We start from the raw sequence: 15,127 nt of genomic DNA, 5'->3' as shown, positions 1-15,127 counted from the left end.
CGGCTGCTGTGGAACTTCAGTTGATTCGATCGATGAATATAGAGGGGGCGGAGTTATCAGCTTACTGACCGCTTGAAGATCGAATAAGATTTACACAAGCTCGTTTTAAGAACTTTCATTTGGTAAAACAGACAGACAGGCGTAAAGGTGACCAATAGCATTGATAAAAAAAAAAAAAAAAAAAAACACCACCAAAAAAAGGGCACTTCGGAGTGTAAGGGCAAAAAGGGCATGTGCTCTGCACAGGTTGAGCCCTACCTGTGCACGTGCCTGATGTCATGTGATCACCTGAATCGCAATTATTATTTGTGTGGGCAATCTGGAAAAAAAAGCAATTTTATGGAATTCAATTTGACATTAGTTACAGGAGTTATTTTGTCAGATGTTCACTAAATGTCCCTCATAGTCTATTAAGCCTTATACAAAGGTAAGCTTTTATTTACTCAAATGTCATTTTATGTAATTTTACAATTTTACAGAGTTGAGTGTATGATATATGTACTGTACACATGTATATATATATATATATATATATATATATATATATATATATATATATATATATATATATATAGGTATGTATATGTGTGTGTGTGTGTGATATATATGAATTTTCAGTTTATTATCAGTGCTTTTATGTCATCTCTGCAGGTGTTTGGCTTTGATGCTGTAAATAAACTGGAGAGTTTCCTGTCTCCTGTAAATCAAAAACATGTGTGAGTCTGTGTGTGTGTGTGTGTGTTTCCCCTCACTGAGGTCTTGATGTATGGGGAGGAGGAGTTCATCAGCTCTGATGGTTTTGATGTATATATTTATATATGGAGAAAATGAGAAAAGCGTCCTCTGATTTGTCACTGAAGTTGTTTGATGAGTTCCTCTGTTGAGTCTAATAAGGTAATAGCGAGTGTGATTGGAGGGCGTTGAACCTCTTTCTCTCGTATTAAGAGGATGCCTGTACTTCTGTATCATCAGAGCGGAGAAGCTTGTACACTGGGTGTTGAGTTAATCACGCTGAGGATGATGGGAAGATGCCTGATGTTCATTTTACTGTCTGCAGTTGTAATACTCATCACAGCTGGTAAGTACACAAATTAAAAACAACAACAGAGAGAGGGATGAAGAAATGTTACTTTCTGGAATTGGTCAGAATATTGTGGGATTATAATTTTTTTATTTGCTTCAAGATGTTTGATTACAACGTAGCATTTCAGATTTCAATATTTTTTATTTATTTATTCACAATATGCCTATCTTTCTCACTCTCTCTCATTTTTTTTTTATATTAGACCTAGTAAATGTGAGGTTGGTTGGTGGTCACAGTCGCTGTGCTGGTAGAGTGGAGGTTCATCACAGAGGTCAGTGGGGAACAGTGTGTGACGTTGGCTGGGATTTGGCTGATGCTGCAGTGGTGTGTAGAGAGCTGGACTGTGGAGAACCTGTAGATGCTCTGGGTAATGCCCACTTTGGACAAGGATCAGGACCAATCTGGATGAGTTTTGTCAGATGTGTTGGTTCAGAATCCACACTGAAGGACTGTGGATCAGGAGGATGGGACCAAAGTTACTGTGATCATGATAAAAATGCTGGAGTCATCTGCTCAGGTAACATTTGCACACTTGTGGCTAAATCAGAGTTTTGCTGTTCATATTGTATCTAAAGTATGAAAAGCCAAAGTACTCAATGCCATAGTTTACAACATTTTAGACTGATGCACAGCAATATGCACAAAGATAAGAAACATACTGTATGGTAAAAAAAAAACAAAAAAAAAACCCTTCCAGTACCCAGAAGGCAAACTCTGTCACAAATTTTATATGTATGATACATAGTATATTGAACACGAATTAATGTTAATTTTATTTTATAAAAAAAATCTTTAAAACACATATTTTATTCCATTGTAAACACATTTATGGCACATTTGTGCATCATTAACAGTTACGCACATATTTCCTGTCTCCTGTAAATCAAAAACAGGTGTGAGTCTGTGAGTGTGTGTGTGTGTGTGTGTGTGTGTGTGTGTGTGTGTGTGTGTTTCCCCTCACTGAGGTCTTAATGTGTGGGGAGGAGGAGTTCATCAGCTCTGATGGTTTTGATGTATATATTTATATATGGAGAAAATGAGAAAAGCATCCTCTGATTTGTCACTGAAGTTGTTTGATGATTTCCTCTGTTGTGTCTAATAAGGTAATAGCGAGTGTGATTGGAGGGTGTTGAGCCTCTTTCTCTCGTATTAAGAGGATGCCTGTACTTCTGTATCATCAGAGAGGAGAAGCTTGTACACTGGGTGTTACACAGCAAAAACAAAACCCTTCCAGTACCCAGAAGGCAAACTCTGTCACAAATTTTAAATGTATGATATACAGTATATTGAACACTAATTAATGTAAATGTTATTTTATAAAAAAAAATCTTTAAAACACATATTTTATTCCAGTGTAAACACATTTATGGCACATTTGTGCATCATTAACAGTTACGCACATATTCAAGGTATATGCTGGTTGAGATTTAGCTTCTGTCTTGCCTTGAGAAATAGTTTCATTTTTACAAAGCAAACTTCAAATTGTAACACTCCTAGTTAAATGTTCACATGTGTAATGTTTAATACAACTGAAATAAATGTGTAATGTTTAATACAGTTGAGGTCAAAAGTTTACATTCCCCTTTGTTAATTATTTAACAAAATAATAGGAATCATACAAGATGCATGTTATTGTTTTTTAGTATTGCTTGAATAAGATATTTCACATAAAATGTTTACATATAGTCCACAAAATAAAATAATAGTTGAATTTATAAAAATGGCCCCGTTCAAAAGTTTACATCCACTTGATTCTTAATACTGTGTTGTTACCTGAATGATTGTGTGTGTGTGTTTTTTTTTAATTGATAGTTGTTCATGAGTTTCTTGTTTTTCCTGAACAGTTAATCTGCCTGCCATTCTTAAGAAAAATCCTTCAGGTTCCACAAATTCTTTGGTTTTCCAGCATTTTGTGTATTTGAACCCTTTCCAACAATGACTGTACTTTTAAACAGCATGGGGGCATGTACATTTGCTCTTCGGAGGCTACAGAAGATAGTTAGGTGTTTCCCAGAAGAAAATAAGTAAAATTTACACTGATTTTCAAATTCAGCTCTTAATGCATGTTTTTTTTCTTTGAGAGTGTCTGAGCGTTTGAATCTCCTGTAATAGTTGCATACGAGTCCCTCATTTGTGAAAAGATGGATCTCAAAATCAAAGTCATTGTTGGAAAGGGTTCAAATACACAAAAATGCTGGGAAACCAAATAAATAATTTAAAAAACTAATTGAATATAACCTAAAACAATCATTACATAAACCCATTAAAATAAATGTCATAATTAGCTACCTGTGCCCTTCAGCAAGTAAATAATAACTGTATTCAGTACAGTCACTTTGTAGGCCAATATTAGAACAATACGTTATGGTCCCGTAGAAGCAGTTTTTGTAAAAAAATAGGCTAACGATTGCATCATAACCTGCGACTCTCTGTCGCACAGTAGATACATTACCATATGGACAGGAGGAGAAGCTCGCAGGCAATCTTTTACTGTCTATGAGGCTATCAGGGGGGACGTGGAGGCATAAAGTCAAGGGAGATAATTAATCAGAATACTTCCAAAATTTGCTCCTGTTCACGCTCGCCTTCCCTGCAAGATTCGGTGGGTGATTCAGATTTCTCTTGGCACAGCGATTAGAAGATTTACAGGTTGCTCATGTGACATCTACGTCATCAAGCTCAGTTTGAGTCGCGCAGTGTGCTCGACCCCGGGGACTTTCGCACAAGATGGCGGAGTAAGCGCGCATACGTTTCGGAGCTGTTCACATTCAGACTTGCATATTAGTGATTCTGTTAAGTCCAAGTCCAAGTAATCATGAAAACAAGACAGTTTCTCACTTCTTCAAGGTTTATTCAAAACAACAAGCAATACAACAATGCCAGCCATTTACATGATTAGGCAGCAGGTGCAACCCCGTTCCATTCTTACTCCATACCTTTTATAGGTATCAACATGTGGACTACAGTGCCATCTCCTGACAAGTACATAGACACAACATTCCCCCTTTACTCAAAACTGTAAATTCCACCCAAATTACATAGTTGGTGCAATAAGTAAAACCTATACAAAATTAACATCCAATTCAGTTAGTTTAACAATATATTCTACATTCTGTAATCAGACATATTAGAACTAGAATTAATTTCTCATTTAGCACAAGATAATCAATGTCTTTTGTACTAAGTAACATAATCATGCAACCAACGCGGAGGGAGTTTCACTTGTGATGAAGACCTTACAGGAACAGATGGAGAAACAAAGAAGTCTACTTTCCTGCAAAGCAACAAGCTACGTTTGTTTGTTTATTTAGTTGTCGACTGAGAACCTAGGTATCTCATTAGTTTTCAGTGTTTCACTAAGTTTTGCTATGTACCTTCAGGTTTATTGGTGCAGCTCCTTAAAGTAAGGTTAAAGTCTTTTTTTCTCTCTCTCTCGAACTTTACCTCATATTGTTCTATCAGTTGTTGTTAATACGTATTTATCTATCATTACTCTCAATGCCAGGGGGATAAGGAATATTGTTAAACGCAAGGCGTTATTTTTGTTTGTCAAGCAGCAAAAATCTGATTTATGTTTTGGAGATCCCAATGGGGGAATGATCTGTGGCAGGCTCACGGGTCTGAACATTCTGCTGGTGTTGCGACTCTAAAATATAATTTTTCAGGGACTGTTCTTTTATCTGTCAGTGATACATCAGGTCATTAGGCCACACGGGGAAGTCGTGGCCTAATGGTTAGGGGGTTGGACTCCCAGTCGAAGGGTTGTGGGTTCTAGTCTCGGGCCGGACGGAATTGTGGGTGGGGGGAGTGCATGAACAGTTCTCTCTCCACCTTCAATACCACGACCTAGGTGCCCTTGAGCAAGGCATCGAACCCCCAACTGCTCCCCGGGCGCCGCAGCATAAATGGCTGCCCACTGCTCCGGGTGTGTGCTCACAGTGTGTGTGTTTGTGTTCACTGCTCTGTGTGTGTGCATTTCGGATGGGTTAAATACAGAGCACAAATTCTGAGTATGGGTCACCATACTTGGCTGAATGTCACTTCACTTTTCACTTTTATATTTTTTAAGTATTAACCATTGAAAACTTTACTTTGATAGTTATTAATATATATGGATATAATTCTAACCATGAGAATGACATAATGCTTGTAACCTTAGAGAAGCATATACAAAATACACTTAATAACTTTCCAAATTCAGGTATTTTAAAAGGTGGGGATTTTAACATGATTCTGGATCACAATATTGACTGTTGGCCTTCACATGTTTCCACTGCAGTAAATTATAACTTAACATTATTTATGGGAAAATTTAACTTGATTGATGTATGGAGATTTAACAACCCTAACATACAGTAAGTGCTTTTACTTGGAGTAATAGAAGTGCCACCAGACGTTCACGATTGGACTATTGGTTAGTTTCCGATAATTTGAATATTGATAAAATATCAGTTAATATCATCACAACCCCATTAACCAATCATAATGCAGTCTCCATCTTTATACCTTTGCACTCTGCCCCCTCCACAAGATGTAGGAATGCTTACTGGAAACTAAACAGTTCACTCCTACAACATGATGTAGTAAAATCAGATATAAAGAATCTAATAGTGAAATTCTGGAATAAAGCAAAGTCCGAGGATGCTTTTGGTAGCAATTGGGAACTTTTAAAATTTTAAACTGGCTAATATTTGAGGAATTATGGTACTATGAACTGGACGAAGAAAGAGTGGTCTCTAAAATAATGTCCTTGTACCAGAAGGACCCTGCTGATATATCAGAAGTGGAACGACTATCTTTAATTTCAGAACAACTTAAACTAAATGAGATCTTCTCTTACAAATCAAAAGGTGCCTTTATAAGGTCAAGGAAAAGGTGGATTGAAGAAGGGGAGCAGAACTCTGCCTATTGTTTTGTCTTAGAAAGATATCATGGGAAATTTAATTTAATCCAGCAACTTGATATTAACAATACTGTAACTGATAATCCGAATAGCATAGCTGTTTTCTGTGCGGACTTCTATAGTAATTTATACAAATCTCAATATTGATGCTCTGATGCTCTGTAAACTTTAATTTGATTAGTGATAAGACAAAGAAAAAGCTAAATCGTTGGCTGCAGAGGGATTTATCCTTGAAAGGACGAGAATTGTTGACAAAAGCAGAAGGTTTATCCCGTCTTAAATATGCAGCTATCCCCTTGTTTGTCAACAAAAATCTCTCTAATTCTATTGACAAATCACTTTTCAATTTTATTTGGAAAAACAAGACTCATTATGTGAAAAAATCTGTTATCATGAACACCTTTGAATGTGGTGGTCTTAACTTTCTTGATTTTAAAACCCTTAATAATACTTTTTAAATTAATTGTATAAAGCATTTTCTAAAAAATCCCACATCTACATGGAATTTTATACCTAACTATATCTTTTCTAAGGTTGGTGGTCTAGAATTCTTACTTTTATGTTATTATAAAATAGAAAAAAATCCCTTAATTTTATCTAAATTCCATAAACAAATGCTCTTAGCGTGGTCATTAATTTACAAACATAATTTCTCCCCACACAGGGGAGATCGGCTTATTAAATTCAAGAATAAATCCTTATTTTTTAAGACTTGGTTCAATAATAACATAATTAGTTTCCCAACTAATAAATGATAGTGGATCATTGATGAATTATTCTGAATTCCTTAACACTTTTGGCATTCCAGTCACCCCAAGAGAGTTTGCAATTGTTATGGATGCCATCCCATCTGGTATTTTAATTCTCTTAAAAGGGGCTGGAAAACCAGATTGCCTACCAGATTTAGACCCTAAATTGACCTCAGTTGGTAAATTATGTTTTGCAACAACAATGAGGAATAATAATCATATTATTCGCTCTTTATTTCAGAAAGATGTTACCAGTATACCTAATGTTGTTCCTTATTGGTATAACTTTGTTAACAACCTGATTTGGGGGAATATATGGAAACTTCCTTGCAAATATCTCCTTACAAATAAAGTAAGAGAAGACTCTTTCAAAATCATACATAGGTATTATCCTGCTAAGCATTATCTCCTTAGGTTTAAGCTTGACATATGTGTTAACTGTTTTTTTTTTTTTTGTGGAATATGTCCAGAAACAATGGTACATCTGTTCTGGCAATGTCCCTATGCCATCCCGTTCTGGAAAGATCTGTCCCAATACATAACTGTTAATCTTATTGCTGATTTTTCTTTGTTTTGGAAAAATGTACTGTTTGGCTTCCATGATAACAAGAGTAAAAAACAGAAAGAAATATACCTAGTTAATCTATTGATAATTTTAGGGAAATATATTCACAAAGCCAAATTTAGTAATTCTAAACCTTCTTTTATTGCTTTTGGTAAGGAGACGGAACAGTACATCAATTCCATCCATGATTCAAACAATAAGAAGGCTGCTAAAACCATTCAGTTATGCTCTACCTTTAATGTATTTATTTGAAACCCCCCCTGGCTCTGTTCTTTTCTATTATTTGTTGTTTCTGTATTAATGACTCTATTTGTGTGTTCTTATTGTTTGTATCGTAAAGATTTAATAAATATTTAAAAAAAATAAAAAATAAAAATAAATTTCAGTGTAGTGGCACGCACTTCCTGGGGGTGTGGAAGGTATATGTTTCATTCAAAGTGCATTGATGTGTGCGAGACATGAATTTAAATTGCATTTATTTAGAAATATGATGTCACATTTGTCCGTGTGTGAAGACGTTGTGCAACCCAAATACATAAATGAATGTTCCGAAAGTGAGGTTAACTTCAACACATTTCCCCTGCTCAGCGAGTAGGGAGCAATGACCACTGTGTAGGGACCCTGTCAATGGCAACTCAATTCATGCACGGAGCTCACTTCTAACAATCTGGTTATCTGAATCAGGTGTGTTAACAAAGAGAGAAGTGCAAAGTATGCAGAGCAGGGGGATGTGAAGACTGGAATTGAGAACCGCTGCACTAGAGTTGATTAGTTGAGGTGTTTGTGTTTTATGAATGAGAAAATAAAATACCTGTAAAATGAGGCCAGCTTTGGAGAAATCATTATAAAATGGGAATGTGTGTTTGAGTATTTATGCATTCCACTATATTATATTATAATTTCTAAACAACAAAATTAATTAGTAAAGCATTACATGATTGAAGTGTTTACTCATGGTCCATCATTAATTTAGAAATTGGTCTTTGGATTTAACTGAGTTAATGCATTAAGCCATTTTTCGATTAATGGTGTTCTTGGGGACAACACTCCAAAAAAATTTTTTTTCCATTTGGATTATACTGCCATGATTATCTTAGCGAAATATGGTGCTTACAAAAGAGTGAATTGGTCATAAAATCATAAAGTCATAAACACTTCTAAATAATATTGAAAGTTCATTGATCAGATAATATTGCAGTGTTATTTTAATTTTACTCGTCATATTTTCGTCAACATTCTTAGATTATGAAATATTCAGGGATTTGGGGGTGCTAAAATGTTATAACACACAGGTTATTTCTTTCTTTTTGCTCAAAAAAACAAAAAAAACACTAAATCATCATCATCATAACACCTCATAGTCGGAATGCAATAAACTTTTTCCATATGCATCAGACATTCAGCCAACGACAATGTGTGTGACGCCTGAGGCTGAGACTATGAGTTGGATGGCTCTGTCCCCTGTGTTAACTGTATAAAATATTTTTAACGCTGTTAATGTGCTAATTTTTACAGCACGGTTTGTTACATTAAATGTTATTAAGAGCATTAATGACTGCTATATATGGTTCTGTTGTGTGTACTCTAAAATGGGTTACTGCAGCTCTCTGCTCATTCATGACAGGCTGCATGGATGGGCAGGGAGTTTATACCCGAACAGAATTATGCCACCAACCCAAACTGTATGCTAAGTGTCATTTTGACAACAGTGGTCCTGACAGAACAATAATTTTGTATGTTTTTTCAGAGGTCAGACTGGTTGGAGGTTCTCGCTGCTCTGGGAGGTTAGAGATACTTCATGATCAGACGTGGATGTCAGTGTGTGACGCTGTCTTTGACCAGCAGGATGCAGAGGTTGTGTGTAGAGAGCTGGACTGTGGGGCTCCTGTACAGGTGCTGGGAGCAGCTGCTTTTGGTAAAGGAGACACTCAGATGTGGACACAAGAGATTCAGTGCAGAGGAAATGAATCTCAGATACACCTTTGTCCAACATCACCATCACATGAAAACAATTGTTCTCATGACAGTGATGTTTTACTGGTGTGTACAGGTATGTTTTGACTGTTTCAACAGGAAATATTTATTTAATTTTGATAGCTCTCTTCCAATTTATTCCTCTTACTGTTCACAGAAATAATAAATGTGCGGTTGATTAATGGAAACAGTCCCTGCAGTGGGACAGTGGAGTTGTTTCACAGAGGTCAGTGGGGAACAGTGTGTAATGTTGGCTGGGATTTGGCTGATGCTGCAGTGGTGTGTAGAGAGCTGGACTGTGGAGAACCTGTAGATGCTCTGAGTGATGCTCATGTTGGACTCGGATTAGGACCAGTCTGGATGAATAATGCATTGTGTGCTGGATCTGAGTCCACACTGAAAAAGTGTGGATCTGTCATATGGGGTTTTCAAAGTGTGTGTCAGAGCAAGAGTGCAGGAGTCATCTGCTCAGGTAAACTCAAAACTTTATTTTGTTAAAAAAATAAAAGAAAGTAGTGCATGTTTTGTTATTTAAGGTTCATTCATACTCGTGTTTTTTTTTCAGGTGTCAGGTTGGTTGGAGGTTCTCGCTGCTCTGGGAGGTTAGAGATACTTCATGATCAGACGTGGATGTCAGTGTGTGACGCTGTCTTTGACCAGCAGGATGCAGAGGTTGTGTGTAGAGAGCTGGACTGTGGGGCTCCTGTACAGGTGCTGGGAGCAGCTGCTTTTGACAAAGGAGACGCTCAGATGTGGACACAAGAGATTCAGTGCAGAGGAGATGAGTCTCAGATTCATCTCTGTCCAACATCTCTGCCACACAAATACAACTGTTCATATGATAATGATGTTGGATTGGTGTGTGCAGGTTTGAGCAAATTAATTGTTGTCAAATCTTCTTACTCTTTGTATGAAATATTATTTTCTCTCTCTCTTTATGAGATTGTTCTTACTGTCTTGTTTGCTATGTTCATAATAATTGCTTCTCTTGTCTTCTGTATTGAATATACAGACCGTGTGAATGTGAGGTTGGTTGGTGGTCACAGTCGCTGTGCTGGTAGAGTGGAGGTTCTTCACAGAGGTCAGTGGGGAACAGTGTGTGACGCTGCTTGGGATATGACTGAAACTGCAGTGGTATGTAGAGAGCTGGACTGTGGAGAACCTGTAGATGCTCTGGGTCTTGCTTATTTTGGATCAGGATCAGGACAAATCTGGACTAATCGTATGATGTGTACTGGATCAGAAACTACACTGAAGAACTGTGGATCATTTCAGTGGTTTGGTTATGACTGTAATCATGGTACAGATGTTGGAGTCATCTGCTCAGGTGAGCTGTTCTAAAATGTAAATTATTACATCACTGTTAATCCAGATGCTTTACGGTATATTTTAGTTCCAAAGATTTATATTTATTTTTTAACACCAAGTGTTGGCAACATGAAAGTCATAGGTTCAATTCTCAGGGAATGCATGAACTGATAACATGTTAATCTTAAATGCATCTGTAAGTAGCTTATTCTATGTGCATAAATGTGTGCCAAATGCATAAAAGTGCAATATAAATCTAAATACGAATAATGCAATGATTATACAAAAATTGCATTAAGTACCGTACACCTTCTGTGTTGTCTAAGGCCAAGACTAATGATAGTATATCAGTATGTCATGTACATTCATAAAAAATATAAATGTATCATGGTTTAATTACATTTGTATCAATTCGAATGCACATAAAATAATTATCTGTCAGCATTACTGAGTGGAACAATAATGTCAGTAAAAGTTATTGCCAAAGTTATTATAAAGTCTTGTCTTTTTATTTTAGATAAATGTGGTTGCTTATCATAACAATGTTTATTGAACTTTTATTTTCTCTCACTACTGCAGGAGTCAGGCTGGTTGGAGGTTCTCGCTGCTCTGGGAGGTTAGAGATACTTCATGACCAGAAGTGGATGTCAGTGTGTGACGCTGTCTTTGACCAGCAGGATGCAGAGGTTGTGTGTAGAGAGCTGGACTGTGGGGCTCCTGTACAGGTGCTGGGAGCAGCTGCTTTTGACAAAGGAGACACTCAGATGTGGACACAAGAGATTCAGTGCAGAGGAAATGAGTCTCAGATTCGAATGTGTCCAGCATCAGAGAAACACAGCTGCTCTCATGATGATCACCAGGCGCTTCAGTGTGCTGGTAAGAAGATTAATATGAGAGAAATTAGTAGCATTCAGAAGAATTAACTAAAATTCTTAAAAATATAACACTGTAATTCTGCTTTTTAAAAATATATTTCTATTTTTAGTTTTTCTATTTTGTATCTATTTTAGTAGTTATGCCAATTTTAAACACGATTTCATCTCTTTAGAATGATTGATTGATTTTAGTCTCTGTCTTTCTCTCTATTTCTCTCTCTCTTAGATGTGATGCATGTGAGACTGGTAAATGGTAACAGTCGCTGTGCTGGTAGAGTGGAGGTTCTTCACAGAGGTCAGTGGGGAACAGTGTGTGATATTTTCTGGGATATGCCTGCTGCTGCAGTGGTGTGTAGAGAGCTGGACTGTGGAGAACCTGTAGATGCTCTGGGTGATGCTCATTTTGGTCCAGGATCAGGACCAATCTGGATGAGTATTTTAACATGTTCAGGAACAGAGTCTACACTGAAGAACTGTGGGTCAGCAGGATGGAATGCACCTGTCTGCACTCATAATTATGATGCTGGTGTCATATGCTCAGGTGAATAAAGTTAAACCTCGAAGCATTCCTCACTTTCTGATAATTTTGTCTTGATTATGTAATAAAAAAGATATATATATTTTTGGATATGGTTAGCTTTAAACATGTCTGTTTTATTCTTAGAATTAATTACCACTTAAAAGTTAGGAATCTTGAATGTAAATTTGCCATGATTATTTTACTGCATTTTCACAATGATTTAAAGAAAAATTTACAGCACACCATCAATAGTTAAAGGCATTGGTGACCTCAACTGTCCAGGTTCAAGATGCATTTTCAGGGAATAACAACCACAATGATATTTAAAATTTTCATTTTTGGGAAATTACATAAAAAAAAACCTTTCATTATGTATTACAGTAAACATTTAAAATTGTATATATATGCAGAAAATGTAATTGAATGAATGTAAAACTTGCCACATCCAAAACTTGCTCACCTAGTCCTCACTTTAATGCAATATAAACAGGTCATAAACGCTCCAGACTTGCTGATGGGTCTAATCTTTGCTCTGGGAGGTTAGAGATACTTCATGATCAGACGTGGATGTCAGTGTGTGACGCTGTCTTTGACCAGCAGGATGCAGAGGTTGTGTGTAGAGAGCTGGACTGTGGGGCTCCTGTACAGGTGCTGGGAGCAGCTGCTTTTGACAAAGGAGACACTCAGATGTGGACACAAGAGATTCAGTGCAGAGGAAATGAGTCTCATATTTCATTCTGTTCAATATCATCACTCAAACACAACTGCACCACTGACAACATTGTGGGACTGATCTGCTCTGGTTAAGTATAAATATTCAGCATCTCTTCATTTGTTTTTGATTCTAGGTCATGTCTTAGGTTTGAGTTATAATGTTTTCAATCTAATGACAGCTTAGCTTAAGAATGTTTTATGCATTGTTTCTGAACTCTCTTTACTTCGCTCAGGTTACACTGATCTCAGACTGATAAATGGCTCAGACTCTTGTTCTGGAAGAGTGGAGCTTCAGTTCCTCAAAGAGTGGGGCACAGTGTGTGATGCATGCTGGGATATGAGAGCTGCCAATGTCCTCTGTAGACAGCTGAATTGTGGGATTGCTGTGACTGTTGTGGGATCAGACTGGTTTGGAGAGGGAAGTGGTGAAATCTGGGCTGATGTGTTTGATTGTGACGGGAATGAAAGAAAACTCTCAGAATGTTCCATCTCTTCATGGAGTCGAGCTGAATGTTCTCACAGACGAGATGTTGGAGTCATCTGCTCTGGTAAAATTTTTTGACTTTGAGAGCATTATGTTACTGAAAAATGTTTAATGTATTTTATTAACACTATCTCATTACATTCTAACACAATTCAGGTTCCTCTCTGGCTCTTCATGATGGTCTGGTGCGGTTGTCTGGAGAGAGACAGTGTGAGGGGGAGCTGGAAGTTTTCATCCATCAGGTCTGGAGGAGAGTTCTGCTGGACTCCTGGAGTCTCACTGAATCCTCTGTGGTCTGCAGACAGCTGGGCTGTGGCTCTGTGCTGAACTTCGATGGCTCCTCTTCATCCAGTCCTGAACACAGTCATGAGTGTGTGACGGGCTTCCAGTGCTCTGGGAGTGAAGCTCATCTGGGGAACTGCAGCTCTCCACAAACTCTCAACTGCAGCTCCACACAACAGCTGTACATCACCTGCCTTGGTGAGAACAACAACATCTGGGAAGATTTCTTCAGATGTTAGTGATCAGTAATGTTCTTTCTCTAAATATCAGGTCGAGGGTCCATCAGGCTGGTGGGTTCTGGGGGAGACTGTGCAGGGAGGCTGGAGGTTTTTCACAGCGGCTCATGGGGGACAGTGTGTGATGACTCCTGGGATATTAAAGATGCCCATGTGGTGTGCAGACAGCTGCAGTGTGGAGTGGCCCTCAGTAACCAGCAGGTACCAGCCTGGTTTGGTCCTGGTTCTGGACACATATGGCTGGATGAGGTGGAGTGTGAGGGGAATGAGACGTCCCTGTGGAGCTGCTCTTCTTCAGGCTGGGGAAAACATGACTGTAATCACAAGGAGGATGTAGGAGTCATGTGCTCAGGTAAACATGCTGCTAAATTGTTTACACTGAAATTAAATATAAGGTTTTACACATTTCAAAATTCAAGTGTCCATAATGCTCACATTTTTCAAATGTGTGATTTTAAAATGTACTTTTGTTATGTAGAGTTTAAAGAGATCAGATTAACTGAGGGCTGTGAAGGGAACGTGGAGGTTTTCTACAATGGATCCTGGGGAAATGTGTGTTTAAACCAGATGGACAGAGACACAGTGAGTCTGATCTGTCAAGAGCTGAACTGTGGAAGATCTGGTGTTTTGTCTGATTCTACATCAAGAATGAAATCAGCTCCTAACTGGCTGGATAAAGTTACATGTCGACCACAAGATTCCACTTTATGGCAGTGTCCTTCTTCACTCTGGGGACAGAATAACTGTGGTGACGATGAAGTGGCCAAAATTATTTGCTCAGGTAAAACAGATGTTGTTGTTTTTTATCAGTGAACAATACAAGACGTATCCTTCATTATTAGTGCTTAGAGAAGATGTGTGAAATACATTTAATAATAATTTCATTATTGTTACAGAGCAGGAGATCCATGAGTCTCCTCGAATCTCTCTGACATGCTTCACATCTCCCCATCAGAGACAGTGTTCAGGTAAGTTCATTTAACAGAAACAACCATGAAAATTATGAATGTTGAATGCAACCCTTGTTGAAAAAATCAGCACATGCTGGTTAGGTATGTTCTTAAGTGTGGCAGCTGCTTTAAGCGTGTCCTTAGTTTGTCATAAACTGGTTCAAAGCTGGTTATGAGCAGGAGCTCACAACCAGCTCAGGACCAGCTGCTATGCTTCAAAACATATCTAACCTGCATATGCTGTTTTTTCGACAGGGACATAAGATAATGGTGTTTTAATATGAGAAACCAGCAGGATTTCATCTCGGAATATACAAAAGATCGCACACACTCCAGTGCAGACGCTGCTGTTCAGACAATACTCTGCTGATAATTAATGAATCTAGTTTTTTGTGATGTGTGTGTGTTTTAGATCATGTTCCTCTCAGACTGAGTGGAGGTAAGGGCCGGTGCTCTGGGAGGCTGGAGGTGTATCATAACGCT

At 37.8% G+C, this 15,127-nt stretch overlaps 2 protein-coding genes across 2 annotated transcripts; both read left to right on the top strand.

Annotated features, from left to right (window-relative positions):
- Window positions 1–762: 762 nt before the first annotated feature.
- Window positions 763–9,965, top strand: LOC113068635 (putative DMBT1-like protein; the record flags this gene model as incomplete). Its single annotated transcript, XM_026241415.1, has 5 exons — window positions 763–796; window positions 1,287–1,405; window positions 9,051–9,351; window positions 9,433–9,747; window positions 9,841–9,965. Coding segments are annotated over exons 1-5 (894 nt in total), but the record flags the coding sequence as incomplete, so codon positions are not given.
- Window positions 9,966–11,303: 1,338 nt separating this feature from the next.
- On the top strand, window positions 11,304–12,007 carry LOC113068627 (scavenger receptor cysteine-rich type 1 protein M130-like). The gene is made up of 2 exons (XM_026241404.1): window positions 11,304–11,459; window positions 11,685–12,007. The coding sequence occupies exons 1-2, from the start codon at window positions 11,348–11,350 to the stop codon at window positions 12,005–12,007; spliced, it is 435 nt and encodes a 144-aa protein (XP_026097189.1). The 5' UTR covers window positions 11,304–11,347.
- The last annotated feature ends 3,120 nt before the right edge of the window (window positions 12,008–15,127 follow it).

Source organism: Carassius auratus, chromosome 4 (genome assembly GCF_003368295.1).
Source record: "Carassius auratus strain Wakin chromosome 4, ASM336829v1, whole genome shotgun sequence".
NCBI lineage: Eukaryota > Metazoa > Chordata > Actinopteri > Cypriniformes > Cyprinidae > Carassius > Carassius auratus.
The sequence above is the reverse complement of the archived record's forward strand: the minus strand, read 5'-3'. Positions and strand labels throughout refer to the sequence as shown.